This window comes from Diabrotica undecimpunctata, chromosome 6, assembly GCF_040954645.1.
Source record: "Diabrotica undecimpunctata isolate CICGRU chromosome 6, icDiaUnde3, whole genome shotgun sequence".
Classification (NCBI taxonomy): Eukaryota; Metazoa; Arthropoda; class Insecta; order Coleoptera; family Chrysomelidae; genus Diabrotica; species Diabrotica undecimpunctata.
This window is the reverse complement of record NC_092808.1, coordinates 98,836,244-98,859,229: the sequence shown is the minus strand read 5'-3', so window position 1 is coordinate 98,859,229 and position 22,986 is coordinate 98,836,244. Positions and strand designations below refer to the sequence as shown.

The 22,986-nt window shown below is 32.0% G+C and overlaps 1 protein-coding gene across 1 annotated transcript; it reads left to right on the top strand.

Annotated features, from left to right (window-relative positions):
- The first annotated feature begins 364 nt into the window (after positions 1-364).
- Positions 365-20,079, top strand: LOC140443619 (glutathione S-transferase-like). Its single transcript, XM_072534971.1, has 4 exons — positions 365-711; positions 5,253-5,420; positions 5,507-5,646; positions 19,842-20,079. Exons 1-4 carry the CDS (start codon positions 579-581, stop codon positions 20,040-20,042), a joined length of 642 nt encoding a protein of 213 aa, XP_072391072.1. The 5' UTR covers positions 365-578; the 3' UTR covers positions 20,043-20,079.
- The last annotated feature ends 2,907 nt before the right edge of the window (positions 20,080-22,986 follow it).

The window sequence follows — 22,986 nt, the reverse complement described above, 5'->3', positions numbered from 1 at the left end:
GAAAGATATAAATTTCTTGTATAATTAATATTAAATATCAGCACGAATGAAAAAAGAAACTAAGATAGTTAAATCTGGTGGAAGGGAAGCTTTAGATCTATAGAGCTTGCAGAAATTTATTATTAAACTAAGTGTACTACTTTTGATAGTGTAAATTGGTTTATTTTTTTTGATTTATAAGTTACTAAATATTTAAAATTGGTTTATATAGGCTTACAAACATCTGGTTCACCATAAAGGTACGAATTACAGTAATTCTTTTTTGCTTCTGGTTAGTTATTTCTAAATAGTAACAAATATCACTTGATAACATAAAGCCTATTGCTTATTCAAGTTACCAAAATAATACATTATATTATTACCCATACCACATTTCACACATCAGTCGACTGGCCTTCACACCGATACCTGCTGGCTGGTGTCGAAATTTGGGTAATGTAAATATTGTCGTTCCGTTCATTGCTCTTGACTCCATCGTCAATTGATGTTTATTAGATAATCAGTTTTTATATTAAAATAAAGTTAGTTACATAAAAGACCTATATACTTACGTATCTTTTAAAAATTCCAATCTAAGGATGCCTACCTACAAAGTCCGTTATTTCGACACAACTGGAAGAGGAGAACCTATTCGAATGATATTGAGTTATGGACAGATCCCTTTCATTGATGAACGTATTTCTAATGAAGATTGGTCTAAAATTAAACCAAGTAAGTTTTAGTCTTAACCTTTAAATAATCTTCGTTAAGAACATTAATGCAAGATTCTCTTCTTTGTGGTTTGGCGGTTAATTACAAAACATGTATATATTGCATCTTATGACTTAATTCTCATATAGTGTAGTTTTTAAGAAGTATCAAATTTTTTGTAAGAACTTAAATTGTTTTATGAAATATATTTATTAATTAAATAAGTAACTTTGTTACGGGGTTATAAACATTCCTTTTTTGGATTATATTATTAAGTATAAAACAAAAAGCTTTTTCGTTAAAAAAAAAAGATAACAGTCGAAGTATTTTATTTATCATTTTTTGGAGATTTTGAGCAATAATTTAATTAATTAACCTCTTATATAATCTTTTATTTCAGTTCTTTAAAGACTGTAATATGTGTGTAGCTATAAGTGTATTGACGATAATATGTGTTTTTACAATTTCTTTTCTGCTTCTTCTTCTTCTTCTTCGCGCGACTAGGATTCTGTTTCAGTCGTTGTCTTCTACTATACGGCTTGTTGTTTTTACATATGTTCGCTAATCTATCTGGTCCCATTCGGTTTACATGTTCGTTTCAGTTTTTTTTCTTGTGTTTATCCACCTGTTAATATTTTGAATTTTGCATTGTTCGCGTATACTTCTGTTGGTTTGTCTGTCTCTTAATGATATGTCCGTTATTGATCTTAATACTTTCATTTCCATATTGTTGATTTGTTGTTTCGTCTTTCTTGTATCGGTCCTTGTCTCTGCTGCATATGTTATAATTGGTCTTACTGTTGTCTTGTTGTACTTTCATTTTGCTTTCCGTGGTCAGATATTTGTTTCTCCATATGGTTTCTCGGAGGCAACCATTTACTCTTGCCGCTTTTGATGCTTGCCTTGTGGTGTCTGTTCTTATATCCCTCTCACTAGTGATCTCTACTCCTAGGTAATTGAATTTCATTACTTGTTCTACAATTTTGCCGTCTATTTCTAGTTTGCATCTACGCGGCTCTTTACTGATCACTATACATTTAGTTTTTTCTACTGATATTCTCATATTAAGTTTGTTTGCTGTGATATTGAAGGTGTGGAGCTGCCTTTGTAGGTTATCTTCGTTATCAACAATTAGTACTGCATCATCGGCATAGCATAGTATCGTGATTTTATGCGCTTCCATGTGGTATCCGTGTCGTTTTCTTGTTTCGTGAATTATTTAATTCATCACCATATTGAATAACAATGGGCTGAGCAAGTCTCCTTGGCGGATTGCTCCTTTTAGTTCTATGCATTCTGTTTCCCCTGTTGGCATTATAACTTTGGTCTTGTTGTTCTTGTTAATTTTATTAATTGTCCTTATTATCTGATGGTCTATTTGTTCAGCTTATAATAAATTTAAGATGTCATTTCGCTTCACCCTGTCAAAGGCACTTTTTAAATCTACAAAGCACATGTATGCTGGTTTTCCATATTCAATAGACTTCTCTATTATTTTTCTGATAATAAAAATTGCGTCTATTGTGCTGCGGTTCTTCCGGAAGCTTTGTTGTTCATCTGCCATGTTGGCTTTTTCCTCGATTTTATCTTTTATGACTGCCGTTAACAATTTTAATGTATGTACTATTCATCAGACTAATACCTCTATAATTTTCAGGATTTCTCGAGTCTCCCTTTTTAAGTATCGGTAGCAGGAGACTTTCCTTCCATTCCGCTGGTACTACTCCGGTATTTATTATATCGACGAATAATTTTAGGAGCCATTTGCGTAGTGTTGTTCCTCCATATTTTAGCAGTTCATTGTTTATCTTATCAGGACCAAGTGCTTTACTGGTTTTTAATTTTTTTATTCGTTCTTGTAGCTCTTATTCTGATATATTAATACTCTATCGTGAGTTTCGTTAATGATTATTTCTCTGTTCTCTTCTTCTCCTTTTCCATATAATTTCGTGAAATGCTCAGTCAATTGATCCTCCGTAATGTTATCTATGCGTACATTTTCTTTTGAGTATTTAATATGTAAATACATTTTTCTATTTTTATTGTGTACGATTTTTTTTATTTTCCAAGTAAAGATTTGCAATCTTTCATGTTTGAACAATAATCAAATTTGATAATTCAAACAGAGAAATTAACATAAGCGAAGAATACTTGCCAGTGCTTCTACTTCCGTTATTAAATTTAACTAAAATTAATATTAAAAAAAGTTTTTTTGGTTTTTTCACCACTTTTGTTATTGTAGGGTTAGCATATAATTGGTACACTTCTGAATTAGTTTGTCTTCTCGATTATTCCTTTACTGCTTTTCTACCAAACATTCTGCGAAGTATCTTTCTTTCCCATGCTTCCAATTTGTTTTGTGTGGTTTTGTTCATAGTCCATGTCTCGGCAGCGTATAGCATTGTGGGTGTAATTATAGTTTTGTAGACTCTTATTTTTGTATTACGAGATATATCTTTTACCTTAATTATTTTGGTCATGGCTCCAGTACACCTGTTGCTCTTGGTCAGTCCTAGGTTGATTTCAATTTCTTTCTTACATGTCTGATCAATAAGAGTACTTAAGTACATATACTCACCCACCTTCTCGAATTCTACAACTGATTCATGCTCCACCTCCAATTTAATGGAGCCCCTGGTGTTTATTCCTTTTTTGCTCGAGATTTCCATCTACTTGGATTTGTTAACATTAACTTTCAGTATCATTTTAGAGCTTTCCCGAATCAGGCTTTTTGCTATACTTGACAGTTCTTTCTCATTTTTTGCAATGAGAACCACATCATCTACGTATGCTAAGCATTGGTGCTCCTTATATAAATAGCACAAATTGTTTGTCTAATTGTCATTTTTACCAATCTTACTATTTTTTCTGGCACTTGGAATTCTTTTAGCGTTTCAATCGCGTAATCGCGTAATCAATGAAAAGTACTTGTGCTGAAATGTTGTATTCATAGCAATTGCTCAAGATTTGTTTTAGTATAAAAATTTGATCGGATCGGTTGTTGATCTTCATTTCTAAAATCCTCCCTGGTATTCGCCTAGATTCTTCTCTACATATATTTCTAATCGGTTTTTAATAAGTATGGCAAACACTTATATTACCTCTAATAAGGATATTCCTCTATAGTTTGCGCATTCAGTTCTATCTCCCTTTTTGTGTATAGGAATTATAATCATTCCATTCTTGAGTCATTTCTTTGGCATCCCACACTTCTAGTATTAGCAGGCTTTCTTTCTTATCTTTTACATTCATTGTTCTTCTCTGATACCCAGTTTTAATGTCTTTTACCTCTTTGTAAAAATTTTTTATTTCGTTTTTCTTGTAATTTTCTTCAATACGCTGTACTTTATCATCCATATACTTTCCTTTCTACTCCCTTAGGATTTTCTTTACTTTTTTTCGTTGTTCGGCATACCTTTCTGGTCGTCTTGTTTTTGTGATATTTTTAATCTTAAATCTGATCTTTTTTAACTCTGTTCTACATTCATCATCGAACCAGTGGTTTTTTCTAAATCTTTTTGTTTTTTATTTGCTTTCTTTACAGTCTTTGTCATTTTCAAGAACTTTTGTTGTATCTTTGTCACAGTAATACTATCTTGCTTGGCGTAGGTTTCTTGAATATCCTTTTGATAATCCTGCACTACTTCAACTTTTCGCAGTTTTTCAAAATTAAATTTACGTTGCACTTTCTTTTTTCCAGTTATGCTTTTTAATTATAGCTTCTCTCATATTAATTCTAACCAAAAAAGTTTCTTAATATATATTTTTTCTCCTGAAATGCGTACTCATTATTGTCATCCTGTTTTCAATTGCGAATGTAATCAATATTTGGCCATTATCGTTTTTATTCATCTGATTCAAGATTCACTCAGGATTTATTTGCCACTTTTCAATCAACTACATCCTTACCCACTCCAATGAAGCTTCCGAATTGAGCAACGTCGTCTTCGTAACACTTTTGTGAATGATCAGCTTTTTACCATCTACTCTTATTAGCTTTTTTGTTACACCTTTATTTAGCCGAGTGTTCACCCTTTCAGTTGACACATTTTACTTTATCGTCACGTGATTGCTTCTATAACTTTAAGAAGATTTAAGGGATATTTTAGCCTCATTGGTAGAGGACATTAGATTGTGCAGGTCTATTTAAGTAACACAGATAATAATAACAAAGACTTAGTACTAACTAAAACCTCACATATGCGTTACTGAATGAATGCTAAGTTGTCTATTATTCGGCCGGATAGAGAAGTCTGGTAACATGGAGGGAAAATCCGTCACTTTCCGCACCTCAATAGAATTAAATTTGCTGTATAAATTTTAAATACTTTTTAAGATCCTTATAGGTCTTACCTTTGCGTTAAGCAACTAATTTTGTTAATAATACAACTATCACTTTGTCGGTGGATGTCACTGCAATTCTTTCTAATTTAATATATCAATTTTTTTCTTTATTCTTTTTTCCCTAATTCTTTTTTGATTATTTTTTACATTAAAATATTAATCTTAGCTTACACATTTATCATTAAATTGATAATATTGTTTTTTTATAATTATTGTAGCTACCCCTTTGGGTCAGGTTCCAGTTCTGGAAATTGATGGAAAACAAATTCCGCACTGCATTCCAATTTGTAGATATTTAGCTTTAATCGTAAATTTAGCAGGAAGTGATGCGACAGAAAACCTTGCAATAGATGTGGCTGTAGAAACACTTGTAGATTTGGGCAACCGTAAGTACCCAATCATATACGTAATTAATTTTAAAAACGATATTTTTCTACCTTTTTTACCAAAAATCATTTTTTTTTATTTGTAGTTGCCTATGAAGCTAAACGGGAAACCGATTCAGCAAAGAAACAAGAAAAAGAAAAGAAATTTAAACAAGTCCTATCTCTTTCCCTTGGAAAACTGGAAGAGTATGCACAAAAACATGGTGGATACATTGCATTGCCCAGGGTAAGAACTGCAATTTAAATTATTGTGGAAAAAATTTAATTCACCTGTAATAAGTTGTGTAAAAGTCGTATGGCTTTGTCCTAACTGGTAATAGATATTTTTGTCTTTATCCCCTTTATGTACAGGTTCGTACTTTCTTATTTGTTTTGGAATCTTGGTACTAAATAATCTTCATGTTATGTGATTCTAATTTCTACATTCAAAATAGAAATAGAAATAAAATCGTTGAATACCCAAAATAGATGAGGTATACCCCAAACCACAATTTAATATTTGTTAGAATGAACATAATGACTAAAAGGTCGAGTATGTGAAAAAAAAATTGTCACAAGATCATGACCAAATTACTGAAGTAATTGCTTCAACGCATAATAAATAAGTTAATTTTGCATTAAAACTGCAATTCTGCAATTAATTATGCCTCAAAAGGCAGAGAATTAGTTAAAGCAATGAAAGACAATAACCTACAACAAACCTTTTTTGCGAACCAACCTACTGGTCGTTTAATATAAAGAAAATACCTGATGTCGCAGACTTCTGCATCACGAAAGGGGTGATAACAAAAAATGTAAAGCCGAATTACACTGTGACTTATTAACAGATTCCTCACCGATATTAGTAACAATTTTTGCAAACATCTTAGACAAATAACAATCCATTTTGAATAACAGGTAAGACTTCTTCATCTTCTGAGCCTTCTATTGTCATTTTTTGGACATAGCCTCTCCCAACTCCTTCCATTGATCTTTATCTTGAGCAGCATACTTAAAATTTGTTCCGCTACTCTTTTTATGCTCTCTACCCATCTCATCAGTGGTCTATATCTTGATCGTCTACCTTTGTAAGGCCGCCAATGTTGTATTGTGGCGTTCCAACGTTGATCTTTTTGTCTAGAAGTGTGGTCTGTGAAGCTCCATTTGAATTTGGCAGTTAAGAACATATTAATCCTTCTATATTTGATAGTACCTGTAATCCCACGTTTTTTTTATTTTTTTTTTTTGACGTGACAACGTCTTAAATTAGGTTGTGGCTCGGAGTCACTCATGAAAAAGTGTAACGCCCGCTCACGTCTGTTACGATGAGTCACCGAACGAGAGAGAGGCCCGCCGGACCGGCGAATGCCTTGCGTCTCTCTCCCACTCAAACATGATCGGTCCACTGCGCGCGCAGCACTAGAGAATTAGGCGCGTTGGAAATTAGTTAAGTTTAAGTTTACATGTACAATGTTTTAGTAAACAAAATATATTTCTATAGTTAAAATTTGTGCAATTCTTATTTTCATTCAATTCCTTGTTCCTATTGTGCAATTTAATAATATTCATATCAATAAATATTCTACCGAGAAAAAGACGTTGTCACGTAAAATCTTCGCCCGTAAAACCGACTTTACAGGCAACCGATTTTTTTTTTATTTTTTCCTTCTCCTTTATTGATTCATTAAGCTGGCTTTGTCATTAGGCTGACATATATTTAAACGGAGTAACACCAAGATCATGGCTAAAGTCAACGTTTATTGCTCTACCAAAGAACACAAAATCCACATCCTGCAATGATGTCCGGACCGTGAGCTTAATGAGCAACATTTTAAAGTAATTTATAAAAATCATACATGAAAAGATATGTAAACTATGCGATGAAAAAATCAGCCATACACATTTTGGTTTTCGGAACGCAGTGGGTACGAGAGATGCTCTCTTTAGCATATAAGTTCTATTTCAACAATGTATAGATGTGAATTGCGATATTTATGCATGATTCATTGATTACCATAAAGCTTTCGATACAGTGAAACACGACAAGCTGATGGAGATATTAACAAATATTGGAATAAACACCTGTGATCTTAGAATTATTAGCAATTTTTACTGGAATCAAACATCGTCTATCCGTACAGAGGCAGAAGAATCCGATAATATCAAAATCAAACGTTGGGTCTGACAGGGATGTATACTATCACCCTTGCTGCTTAACATATACTCTGAGGAAATCTTTCAAGAAGCAGTAGAGCGTATTGAAGCCGGAATTAACGAAGAATGTATCAATAACATCAGATATGCGGATGACACGGTGGTATTCGCTAACAGTTATGAAGCTCTCCAGGAGTTAATGAATAGAATCACAGAAGTGAGTCAGAGAGATGGACTTTCACTGTACATTAAGAAAACAAAATGTATGATGATCTCTAAGAAGGAACAGCAAATTGAAAGAATCAGTATGAATGGTTAACCAACCATCATCATCATTTTGGCTTTACAACCCTGTGTGGGTCCTAGCCTCCCCAAGAATTTTTTTCCAGTCGTCCCTATCCATCGCCTTCCTACGCTAAGCACGTATTTCCATATTTCTCATATCTTGATCTATGTTATCTAGGAATCTTGTTCTGGGTCTTCCTCTTCTTCTTTGACCAATAGGTCTATCAAGGAGCGTTTTTCTAGCTGGGTTGGTTTGCTCCATCTGCATTACATGGCCTACCCACCTCAGACGTCCGATCTTAATATGTTTTACGATATCTGGTTCCTGGTATATTCTATAGAGTTCGAAGTTGTATCGTCTTCTCCAGACACCATTTTCATTTACCGCTCCATAGATTCGCCTTAGTATTTTTCTTTCGAAATATCCTAACATGTTTTCATAGTTTTTATAATACCTTGTTTTTGGCATGGATGATGATTTGAGTTTATGTTTAGGTATCTATCCGTGTGTGTAGGTTTTCGATACACTTTATGTCCTAAGTAACCTTCCTTTCGATGTACTAATACATCTAGGAACGCTAGTTGTTGATCTTTTTCTGTTTCCATCATAAATTGAATATCTGGATGTAGTGTATTTATATGAAAGGAAATCGTTAAGTTTTTCTACTCCGTGACCCCAAATCACAAAAGAGTCATTGACGTATCTAAACCATACCCTTGGCTTGTATGGTGACTCCATTACCCTCTTCTCGAGATGCTCCATGAAAAGGTTGGCTCCTCGGAACAGACCGTTGCTTCTTCGGTGTGGGATTCTCCTTTTTGTAGAGTCTATCCGTTTCGGATGTTGGTGACCATTATGGCAAACTGTATTTTGCAAACTACGGCTTTAAAAAGATTTGTGGTTGTTGTGTTGAACCACGTACGTAGATTTTTCAGTCAGGATATACTTCGACTTCGTGGTCCTCGTTTTTCTTCTACTTTGCTTTGTAGAATTAATTGCAGCAACCCATATCTTTCGCTGTTTCTCATGATGTGTATAAAATTCCTACCACCTGGGGTACCATTCGCGTCTCTGTTGAAATCGATATTTTAGATTTTTTGAAGTTTACGACCTACTCAGTTCAGCCAACATCCCTTGGAAAGACGGGTCGATACCACTCACTCTTTTTTTCTTAATTCCAGGTGTTAGTTATTCCGCTGATACTTGGTCGTTAGAGCCTCGTTTGTGATAACAGAATTCACCAACGTGAATGTGAGGTTGACATTTGAGTAGAAGAGGCTATTTGAGATGCAGTAGGATAGACCGGGATCGAAAGTAACATTTTTAATTCAAACACCAATTTCGGGAAAACTATAACAGATATAAAGAAATTTTCTCGTTCAGTTCAATAGTTTTTAATTATTTGTGAAAAATTGTCGTATCGGCAAATGTTACAACTGCCGCCAACCCCGGGGCGGTTGTAACATCACGTGGGGTCGATAGTAACAGTGATCAAAAGCTTAAATAAATGATGTTTATTCAATGTAAGTACAAAAGTTATACAAAAGAAGTTATATTCTTAGGTAAAATAAAAACAAAAACTTATGCCATATCAGGAGGAACCGAGAACTTAACCTAACGAATTTTATGCTATACGGAGAGGAACAGTGAACTTAACCTAACAAATTATGGATCAATCTGATTCGCAATTATGGCAAACGTATAAACCTTCTTGGCTTGTGCATTCTTCATGTGACCAACGTTTACATTCAATGCATTGAACCCAACCTTCTTCTGGCTTACTTGAACCATATGGTTCACAGCATACAAGGCAAAATCACTCTTAAGATATTTTGGTTTTAGTTTAGCGTCAGAAAAATTTTTCTTAACGCTTTTTTTTTTCGTCTTCCCTTCATATTCTGCCCTAATTTCTTCCTTTTCAGGGATATCTGTGTATATGGCCGATTTTCCTTTATTTCCTTCTTTTCTAGGCGGGGCTTTGGTGAAAGGTCTGACTGCTTCCGGTGTAAACTCCTCAGCTGAAGAAACACGTGAAGTTGACGCTGTAGGAATATTATTTAGTTCATTGTTGGTTTCATATCTGACAGAAAAAGATGTCACTGGTGCGGGTTCTTTATTTGTTAATTTCTTTGGTTATCTGGTGTAGGTTCATCGTCTCTTTTTCCTGATTCTGTAGTGTTAATTTCAACATCGTTGGTCACTTTATTTGCTGGTAGAGGCCTATCTGTGACATAAGACGGTGCATAATCTAAAGGTTTAAATATATGCCTATTAAAAGGGAATATTCCCGTTCATCTAAAGCCTGCTTGGATGTTGCTGGATGTCAGTGCCATCGGAAGTACTGTAGCTACTATGGATGGGATATTATAAATGGTCATAGTATTTCCTGGATTGCTTCGCATTCATGAATCGCAGCCTAAATTAATTGCTTCTTTTTAATGGCCCATATACAGAACGATCCAACGGTTATAACTTATGAGAGCAGTGAGGCGGGAAGTATAACACAACAATGCCGTTCTCAGAGCAATAGTCCAGTGCTTGAATAGAAATATGAGATGCGTAATTATCTAGTAGCAGCAGGATTTTGTGACCGGTAGTTGCTGACGTATATTTCCGAAAGCGTTGTAAGAATTTAAGAAATTCACTTTCTTGGAACCACCCGCTTGCGTTTCCCGCGCTTGTACTTCTATTTGGACCATCTCGAATAAAATGTTTCTGGTACCGAATCCTTGGAAATATAAACATCGGAGGAACAAAATTTCCAACAGCATTTACCGCTCAGGTTAACGTGACTAAGTTTCCACGTTCGACAGACGTCAATGCTCCAACTTGCCTTGTTCCCTTTTTAGTGACAATTCTATTGGGCGTTTGGACTGTTGTGATTCCAGTCTCATCGACATTGTATATGTCTTTAGGTTTGAATTTATATTTGTCGATAACTTTCTGCAAATTATTAAAAAAAAACAGGAAACAATATTCTCGTTAAAACTAGTGGCACGAGCTAAACTTGTTGGTTGTGCGCACCTTAACGAGTGTTGGGGTTGTCGCTTCATAAATCTGCTGAACTAATCTTCTGTAGCCATCTGGTTTTGCTCCAACTGTGGTGGCATTGCTAACTAATATTTATTGGCTAATTCATATGCAAACTTTCTGATTTTTTTCGGACAAAAACCATAATATATGTTTGCCGCTCTTACAATATAATTTGCCAAAATTTTTTTTGGTCTTCGGTAAAAACTTTTGTTTCAAGCTCTATAACCCATGGAAACAGAATTATTTAAACCCTCACCTGGTGCTTTCTTTTTAATTTTAAATCGTCTTAAAGAAACATTACACAAATCGTACTTCTTTGCCGCTGCACGAATGGATATACCATTTTTTATTTCGGCGTATGCAGCTTCATAAGTTGCATTATCTTTGGAACCTCTATTACTTCTTCTAATTATTGTACGAGGCATTCTGGAAATAAAAAAAATAATATATTAAAAAACCAGAATGCTTAAAATCGTTAGCGGGGTCGGTTGTAACGTTACAATCGCCCCTCGACAGTATGTTACGTTCGGCCCCGACCTTACTTTTTAAAAACTTTTTAATTTTTGACAATAAACAACGGTAAATGTAGACAGTTACTTGTGTTTATATTATCTTCAAATATCTAAACTAACTATATATGCAAGATAAAGTACATACCTAAACCAATAAAGCTTATATTTCACTTAGATATTAGTCACATAGATATCACATTACTATAAGGGCACTAAAGACTTTTTAAGGAGCACTAAAAACAATTACGGTCTTGTACACAATCGAGACGCGCCGATATCGCTCACGTACGAATATTATGGTAGTCGGCAGTTTTGTCAGTTTACAAAACAGAAAGTCTATCTTACTTCATTGAGGATCGCAAATAGTTTTTAAATAATCAATAATCTTAAGATCAAACGAACTTACCTGAAGTTCGATCTTGATTATATGAGACCTCATCGAAATAAATAAATAAATTGTAGTTTCCCCGCCTATGGCTAATTACTCACATTTTAAAGTTAGTATAAACAACCACTCGAAACCTCTTCTCAGCATCTCTGGTCTATACTCTTCAGTCTATTTGAAAGTTGTTGTTGCAACATATTATGGGCATTTTTCCAAAATGTTAGGGTGGGTTGGGACTTATTTATTTCGATGAGGCCTCATATAATCAAGATCGAACTTCAGGTAAGTTCGTTTGATCTTAAGATTATATTCGGCCTCATCTCATAAATAAATAAATTGTAGATGTTTAAAGTCGTTGCAACAACTTTATTATAATAATGCCCAACATATTATATGTTCCTAAAATGTAAAGTTCGTATCTAAAAATGCCCTGAGGCAATTAGTTAACACATTACTTAACATAATCCAACCTTAACTAAATGTATATTCTAAAATCCTTATAAATATTATATAGTATAAATCAGGTTCTTTTTACCTATTTAAAATTGTATTGCAAATTCTTTATTAAAACTAAGGGCCTATTGTAAATTTTTTGCAAGTTTCTTAAAATTCTTCGTCTCACCTGCCGCCAACTTATAGTGTCAAAACTGACCCTTTTCCTAGCTGCCGCAGATGTTGCGGCGTGGTGTGTGCTATGTGCTTTAAACTGACTTATATCCAGGCCACTCTGTTGTAGAATAATTTTGATCTATCTACCAATGGTTTGTGGAGTGGCCTTAAGAAAAGGTTTCTTATGAGTCAGTAATAAAGCTCTGCATGATCCTCTTAAATCTTTTGTCTTTTTCAAATGATTGTTTCAATGTTAAATATTTATGACGTTCAAATAATTTTTGTGTGCAAAAAATCAAATTTTATAGCTGGGCAAGCAGATATAAAAGTTCCCGAAATTTTTTCAAATTTTCTAGTTTTACACTCCGGTAGTTGCAAAAAATATTAAGCGTCTTTAGAATCTTCAATTTTTTGCTGTTAGGTAATGTTACTGTCAAATTATTTGAGTCAAAAGTAAACCCCAAATATGTGCACACATTTGCAGGAGTAATTTTGCTTTCAGTATGATTAATTAAAAACCTAAATGTGTTAGTATTTCTACAGTTAATTTTTCATTATATTCACACTATATGATTTCCCTAGAATCAGAAAATCATCCAAATATACTGTTAAAAGATCCCCCTTTTCTGTTAGAATTCCTACAATAGGTTTTAATATCTTTGTAAATATTCTAGGTGCACAACTTAAACCAAAAGGCAAAACAGTTGTATTCGTATAAAGTGCTATTAAATGAAAATCTTAAATATTTACGATGAGATGTTTGTATCGGTATTAAATGGTAAGCATCTTTTAAATCAATTTTGACATGAACAACCTTGAGATATAAGTCTGACAACTTTATTATCTTCTATCTTAAAATGTACATTTCCAACAATTTTATTAAAATTTTTAAGATATAAAATAAGATGGTATGATCCATCTGATTTTGGAATTACAAAAACCTTGGAAATATGCTGATCATCACTATGATCAACATTAGATATTGCACCACTAAGCATTAATTTGTTTATAAGGTTTGTAATAATTTGTTTTGGTTTTTTTTATTGCAAGTGGGATAATCATACCTCGTATGTATGTTAATACCTTTTTGTTGCCCTGATTTCTTCAATTCTTTCGCCGTCTTGGCCTTATTGTCAGGATCATTACCAAAAGGCGATACAGTGATTGGGGTATCCTTTAATACCCCTGCCATTTCTTTATTTAAATTAATGGCTATTAGTTCTCTTCGCGATACTGACTCTGAATAATGAATGTTTGTCAATAAGCGGCTGGCATCGCTATACTCTTTATTTCCTCCCTCCTTTTCACCAAGCATGTTTGTTAAAGCTATTCCTATAGCTGCCATACTAGCATCAATTTATTACTGGAGCAGTACTAAACGAGCATCTTTGCGAAGTGTGGAGTCACTTACTGCTACTTTTACTTCCGGATTTATATCTAGAGGAGCCACTAGCTTGCAGATATCTTTTTCTAGTCCAGAAGTTAAAATATGAGCCTATCGAGCGGCAATCTGTTTGTATGGAGCTTGCAACTGATATTTTTACTTTATTATCATCACCCAGAATTGATAAAATGTCTTCTTGCAATCCAAGAGGCACTACCTCTATCTGGCCTGAACCTATTTATTTCAAACCATATGCTTAAGTTTGTCACTACAAACTGTATTATTGATATTATTATTCACCGTATTATTTTTATCACAAACAATATTCATTATCAGGATAAGTTCCCCGAATATTTCCTCTACAAATTTTGCTATTCCAACAAATATTTTGTCCTGAATATTTGTCATCACAAACAAATATATCATCTGCGTAATTTTTTTTTTTTTTTTTGGTATTAACAACTATATTGGCGACCATCAAACGATAGGTTTCTCTGTTTTGTGCCGCATGTATTATGTTCGCAGCTTCTGGTATTTGAAACCATGAAGAATAAATAAAAAATTTATTAACTAAGCCACTATTTTTTATATTCGCCATCACAGACAAATATTAATTGTGAATATTTCGGTCAGGTGTCAACACAAACACCTATAGTAGGTAAGTTTATTTGTTATTCTTAATAACAATTTTCTATTTACACATGTGATAATATTATATACACAATAATATATATATTATTGACGATCATTTGTCATCACAACCAAATATTTACTTAGATAATTTCCAAAGTGATAGAAGAAAACATGAAAAATTTTTTATAATTAATCCACTATTGTTAATATTCGTCATCACAGACAAATGTTAATCGTGAATATTTTAGTCAGGCGTCATCACAAACACCTATAGTAGGTAAGTTTATTTGTTGTTCTTAATAACATTTTTTTATTTACACCTGTGATAATATTATATATATATGGTATAACCAACTATATTATTGACGATATTTGTCATCACAAACAAATATTTACTTGGATACTTTCCAACGTGAACGAAGAAAAAATGAAAAAATTTATAAATTATTCCAATATTGTTAGTATTCGTCATCACAGACAAATGTTAATTGTGAATATTTTAGTCAGGTGTCATCACAAACACCTGTAGTAGAGGTGTCATCACAAACACCTATAGTAGGTAAGTTTATTTGTTGTTCTTAAAAACAATTTTTTATTTACACATGTGATAATATTATATATATGGTATTACCAACTATATTATTGACGATATTTGTCATCACAAACAAATATTTATTTGGATAATTTCTAAAAAGAAGGAAGAAAAAATGAAAATTTTTATAAATATTCCAATATTGTTAATATTCGTTATCACAGACAAATGTTAATTGTGAATATTTTAGTCAGGTGTCATCACAAACACCTATAGTAGAGGTGTCATCACAAACACCCATAGTAGGTAAGTTTATTTGTTGTTCTTAATAACAATTTTTTATTTACACATGTGATAATATTATATATGGTATTACCAACTATATTATTGACGATATTTGTCCTCACAAACAAATATTTATTTGGATAATTTCCAAAAAGAAGGAAGAAAAAATGAAAATTTTTATAAGTATTCCAATATTGTTAATATTCGTCATCACAGACAAATGTTAATTGTGACTATTTTAGTCAGGTGTCATCACAAACACCTATAGTAGAGGTGTCCTCACAAACACCTATTGTAGGTAAATTTATTTGTTGTTCTTAATAACAATTTTTTATTTACACATGTGATAATATTATATATATGGTATTACCAACTACATTATTGACGATATTTGTCATCACAAACAAATATTTATTTGGATAATTTCCAAAAAGAAGGAAGAAAAAATGAAAATTTTTATAAGCATTCCAATATTGTTAATATTCGTCATCAAAGACAAATGTTAATTGTGAATATTTTAGTCAGGTGTCATCACAAACACCTATAGTAGAGGTGTCATCACAAACACCTATAGTAGGCAAGTTTATTTGTTATTCTTAATAACAATTCTTTATTTACACATGTGATAATATTTTATATGGTATTACCAACTATATTATTGACGATATTTGTCATCACAAACAAATATTTATTTGGATAATTTCCAAAAAGAAGGAAGAAAAAATGAAAATTTTTATAAGTATTCCAATATTGTTAATATTCGTCATCACAGACAAATGTTAATTGTGACTATTTTAGTCAGGTGTCATCACAAACACCTATAGTAGAGGTGTCATCACAAACACCTATAGTAGGCAAGTTTATTTGTTATTCTTAATAACAATTCTTTATTTACACATGTGATAATATTTTATATGGTATTACCAACTATATTATTGACGATATTTGTCATCACAAACAAATATTTATTTGGATAATTTCCAAAAAGAAGGAAGAAAAAATGAAAATTTTTATAAGTATTCCAATATTGTTAATATTCGTCATCACAGACAAATGTTAATTGTGACTATTTTAGTCAGGTGTCATCACAAACACCTATAGTAGAGGTGTCATCACAAACACCTATAGTAGGTAAATTTATTTGTTGTTCTTAATAACAATTTTTTTATTTACACATGTGATAATATTATATATATGGTATTACCAACTACATTATTGACGATATTTGTCATCACAAACAAATATTTATTTGGATAATTTCCAAAAAGAAGGAAGAAAAAATGAAAATTTTTATAAGCATTCCAATATTGTTAATATTCGTCATCAAAGACAAATGTTAATTGTGAATATTTTAGTCAGGTGTCAACACAAACACCTATAGTAGGTAAGTTTATTTGTTATTCTTAATAACAATTTGTTATTTACACGTGATAATATTATATACACGGTATTACCAACTATATTATTGACGATATTTGTCATCACAAACAAATATTTACTTGAATACTTTCCAAGTGAAAGAAGAAAAATTGAAAAAATTTATTAAGTATTCCAATATTGTTAATATTCGTCATGACAGACAAATATTAATTGTGAATATTTCGGTCAGGTCAACCCTGCGATAGTATTTATTACCACCTACCTTATGTACTTAGTATATTCTTATCTTAATTCCCCTCTGAGACAACAATTTTAACCAACACTTGAAACACTTTCATTATCTGAAATTTCTGCTTGAGTATCACTTTTCAAGCTCGGTGTTATGAATTTGGATATGATAAATGACGCCGTGTTTTTTTCGGTAATTCGTTGCCGAATTAGTTTTACGCGCTGTGTGTGTAGCAATTATCACATAAACGAAGACTGAAGAGTATAGACCAGAGATGCTGAGAAGAGGTTTCGAGTGGTTGTTTATACTAACTTTAAAATGTGAGTAATTAGCCATAGGCGGGGAAACTACAATTTATTTATTTATGAGATGAGGCCGAATATAATCTTAAGTTTTGAAAACGACCGCTCACCCGTAACTACAGTAACAGGTAGAGTTAGGAATATACGTACCATTATAGTTAAGTTGGGAAATGTTGATACAAGATTATTTTCGTAATGTCAGTCTCTGAGCTTTTTATGTCTGTAAGGGCTTGATTCACTTTCTCACAATTGGTTTTAAGTTCATCATCGTTTTTAACTTTATAGAGATAATATAGGTTCATCAGCTCCTTCATACTCAAAATGCGCTTTTCTTCTTCTAATTCGTTCGGTAGAATCTTCTTCTATGTTAGCTTTTATAGATACCTCTCTGGATTCGGTTACAAAATTTTGAAAATGTTCATTAGAACGTTTGGTTATGACATATTTTTTTAAATTATCAAGTGCATCAAGTGAAGATTTTATGTCAAATTTTGGACTTTGAAGGATTTTGCTAACCACGTTTATTTTACTTAAAATATGTTCCCACACTACAAAAGAACACATGAATTTGAATTTCCAAATTTTATTTTTAAGGGATTTTGCTAAAGTCCTAGTATTCATATCCCTTGTGTTATCATTTTGCAATTCTTCTAAAGCATCATATATTTCACTAATCTAGGTATTTAATGGTGCGATTGCATCGATCAGACTCTCCCATCGCGTGTCCGACAATGCTTTTAATGTCAACTTTGGAAGGTGCTTTAATAAAATGTTCCATCTAATATTGGAAGAATAAAAAAATACATATAGTTCCTGTATAGTATTAAAAAATTCCACTGACTCAAAACTTATTTTTACTGCATCATTCACCACCAGATTTAAACTATGAGCAGAATAGGGAATAAAAAATGCTCGAGGATATTTGTCTAAGATTTTTTTCTGCAATCCAATGTGTTTACCACGCATATTGGCTCCATTATCGTAACCATGTCCACGCAAATTATTAATATTTATATCTAATTCGTTCAGTTTATTTTCTATAAATTCAAACAGACCTTGTCCAGTTACGTCAGTTACAGGAGAAAAGCCCAAGAAGTATTCAAATATCTGAACTGGTGTTGAAGTTGAAACACATCTTAATACAATTGTTATTTGTTCTACGTGCGTTATATCTGGGGTACAATCTAATATTTAGGATAACGTCCTGAACAGAGTTTGCCAATAAAACAATAAAAAATGTGGTATATTTATACTCTTGGAGTCTTAGAAATCATTTCAACTAACTGCAAATAATTTCCATTATTTGGTTCGAATAACTAAAAATTTTACAATTGATAATAATCTTTTAACGACAGCGCCCCAATGTTTTTTCTCCATTTCATATCATTTTTGATGAGCAGAGTCAACTGTTAATCCTTTTTTTTAAGCTGTAGAACCTGTAGATAGTTCAAACAGTTTTTGAGAATATTTTATATGAGCTGCACCGGATTCATGTATTTTTAAAATAATAGCTAAATTTAGCTATGTGTAGTGATAATGAGTAAAGTAACCACGGGCGATGAATTTGGTCTTGATTAGGTAATGTGCCATAATAATAAGTTGCTAAAAATTTCCTATTATTTGTATCTCTGGGGAAGTTAATTTTCTGAGGAATTCTGTAATTTGCTGAGGAAAATTTTCAACAACAAATTGAACTTCACTTGGATTCATATTTGCAAGTAATTTTCCGATCATCTGAAACCAAGTATATGCTGGAGCCTCCTACACTGCAATCCAGATTAACTGGAACATTAATTGTTCTGTCTTGGTTGGTGGTTTCAGGTTCAGGCGTTTCAGCATCAGCACTCGCACTATCGTTATTATTATCATCAAATCCTCCGTCTCTATCCGCAGGAATATTCAATTATTTGGTACTTTTTTTCTATGGTTTGGACTTAAAGTTCGCTTAAAGTTGAAGGTCCTAAATTTATATCCGAGTCTTCTATATTTTCATGTATGTTTTTCATCAAAAATGATTCCAGTGCACCGCTAAGTTTTTTTCTCTCCTCAGTTTTTGCCTCTTTATTTTTCTATATTGAAAGCCTGAAAGTCGTTTTCTTTTTCTTTCGGACATTTTGAAATTATCACTTAAGAACGAAGCCGGACGAATTTAACAAAATAAATCCAAAAACACTTCAAATAAGTTGTCCAAATAATGTTTCTCCAAATAATTAGTAGCCGTAACGCGTATACGAATAAAATTGCTCTGATCTCGACGTTACTTCGAAATACAGTACCTACTGTGAAAAAGAAACGGGTACACTACTATATTTTACAAACAAAATCGTTTATCAAAAGCGTGTCTAAATTCATCGAATTCTCAACTAAGACTGAACATAAGACATAATAACCGATCCATAAACATAACCATAGGAACAATATTATAACAGAAACTTTACAACCACTTGCCTAAATTCTTGTAAAGTATCTACGTGTGAAATCCCAAATAACTGAAGTCCGAAAGCCGCCAGCCGCTTTGAATTAAAAACTATTCCCGAAACTGCTTTATGACTGTACCTGCAAAAGGGCGACAGTTCATACAATAAATAATATTTTCTGACATTTTTTAGATTAGGATGAAAAAAAGAAGTATACATGATAAATGAAAGGCATTTGACTATTATCACATACTGAATAATTATTATAAAAAATGTCACATAAAAACGTGTTTTGTTTTAGTTATCCTGGGCCGATATTGTATTTACCTGTAGTTACGAAGCACTTATGAATAAAACAGGTGTAGACACCTTTAACTCTTATCCCAGTTTACAGAAAGTGAAAAACAATGTTTTGGCTCAACCAGGTATTAAAGAATGGATGAAAAAGAGGCCATTAAATCCTATGTACACACTATATAACTTAAAAGAAGATATTTTATAATACAGATGATTAATAAAAAGTCATTACTAATCTTAAACTTGTTTGCTTGACTTTGTTTTTAATACAAATATTGTTGTGCTATTTTTATATCAGGTGGTACGGTAAGCTAGCGAGCTACAATAGTTTCTAAGAATATGATAATGTTATAATTATAATATACTTAAAAAGGGATCATTCCCGTGAGTAGGCTGTAAAATACTTCTGTTGAAATAGGTTTATTTAATTCAAAATTAAATTTTAAAAATTCAAAAGAATTAGGTACCTATGTCCAAAACGTTTTGAAAAAAGATATGAAAACATGTATACCATTTTTCAAAGTAAAACACTTGCACGTCACGATTTATACAAAGCGACGTCACTTGTATTTAAAATTTCCAGAACATCAACCTTAGAGTTCCAATTTTCCTAACACAGCTAATAATACGAAACCCATACGGAACTGCTCGATCTTTCATAGGCGTCAACATGGTGTAATAATCAGAAAAATGTAACCATCATTATATTGGAAATTTTAGAATTATATTGATTAAATAACCAAAAACATCTGTTATTATTAATAATATAAATTTTATGAAATAACTCTTTAAGTCTTATATTCCACAAAATAATAATTTTAATTAAATATATTAGACAATTATACGCAACTGATATGGGAATATTTCAAATTTTATTGACAGTTCAGCATGTGGCAAAAGTGTATAAAGTGTTGCCACTTTTTTAGAGTAAGAATTTTGTTTATGTTTTAATTTCTTACACAATTTGATCAAAATATAATATATATTAATAAGATGTATTTATAAATACATATTAAATTTAGATTAATAGCTTTAAAAACTAATTATTGTTGTGTATTGTGATTGTGCTATGCAAAACCAAATAAATAGTATGTAGAAAGCTGATAAGCTTTCATATAAGATATATTATTTTGAACAAGAAATAATGGCGGTACGTTTTTACTATTAAAGCCCTAAAAGAGGTAAGTTTTAGTATTAAAATGTTTTTTATGTCTTTTAGTGTGTTGCAATAGTCTTAAAACTAAGTGTATTTACTGTTAATATAATAGTTTGACAAAAGGTTGACATTTTAAAATTCCTCACTTACTAACTATTCTGATGTTTTGGCAACGCTGTGGGGTTCTGACGTCGTAATCTTGAATGACGTGCAAGCATTTTTATATGAAAAATGCTATAGTTTGTTACTTACTTTTTTAGTACTGGCTAAATAGCCTCCGAATCAAACAGTGGTTGAGTTTAAATGGATGAAACCATATTTAAAGGTATTAAACTGTTCGACAGAATGCCGATGCTGTTAGATGGCCAACCAGGAACGTAAGTTTTACTAGGTAGGTATATAGCACACTACCACCTAGCATTTAAACTTCTGTGTTAACAAATAAAACAATGATTGGCGCATCACCTAGTGACCGGGAGCGTAACTATATATACATGGCGCTAAATTCAAAAGTTTAGTAACATTGGCTAGGATTGTGAACTCATTTTAAAGTAAAGGAAAATCGATTTAATCCTAAAATAACAAGAAAAATCCTTATCATATACGATAATAAATATTTTTTGTATACTTTTTGGGTTTTCTTGTTATGTTAAGACTATATTTATTTTCCATTACATTAAAATGTCAAAGTGGTTGAAAAAATTAAAGAATAAAATATATAATAAAACCTGTATTTATAAAGATGTTACAAGAAATGTTATATGTGTTACAAGAAATATTAATAATACAAGCCAAGTTTAGTATAATTTAGTTTTCTTAATGTTGTGACAACTGGTCAGTATTTAAATAATAATTGTTTTGTCATTCTTATGTCAAGTTTTATGTGAATAAAAGCCTAATTCTGCAAAAGGCATTTTACTACAATTTTAGTCGCATAAATTTACAATTTAGGGCTCTTAACAGCACTCACCCATTTATCAAACATATCCATATAATTTTGTGGTCTTGGAAAACGGTAATGCTAAACTCAACTTTGAATTGACCACAGCGCACTCCGTCCGCGCAGGAACGAGACTAGCAGCGCCACCAAACGAATGGGAGCGAAATCCGAACGTGATTTGACCTTGGCCATCCCTGTTACCAATCTAGGCTAGGTGTAATTTTATCTATGGGTAGGTACATCCAGACAGTAGGAAAGTTTAATGCCAACTAACTTAATATGCCGGAAATGATAATTGACTGTCAGAATAAATTTAGATAATTTATTAAAATTGAGCCAAAAGTTATGATATTAATTAATATTTATACACATTTTTACACATTTCATAAATAAATATATCTCCAGAATAAATATAAATAACTTTAAAGAACTTAATGGTATAGAACATTACTTTCATCAAACAAACAATTACATTTTACCTATCTCTACTTCATTGGATAAAATCTGTCTCCTCAAGAACTTCCACGTTTACTGTTAAACAATTACAATAGTTGACCTGAGTTCTCCAATCAACAATACAAGATAGTTTGAACCATGTTCTTTCAACCATCAATTAATAGAGTACCGGCATGTAAGTAATGTTTTATTTATTTGTTTATTTATTAATTCATTACAGTTTAATAGACTATTTTACCAATTTGTGGGTCTTACCTTGTCTGCTTAAACATTTTATTCATTTATAAAACCACAGACATGTAATATTGGCATAATTACTGTAATTTATATAATTTATATCACCTATCTTTGTTTTATCTTTATTAGACAACACCCTAATATGGGATTATTATTTTCAGCATTTTAACTTTGTATCGTGACCTGAAGATGCTTTGCATATTGTAGAAAGTCGTCCGATTAGTTAAATTAAATTGATTGTGAGTAAGTCTAATTTATTATTTCTTTTACCTTTTTAATATTTATACTTATTTGCTTATAATTCAGAATTGAAAGCTGAGTTAAGAAAAGGACAGAAATTAAAAGGTTATAGATAAGAGA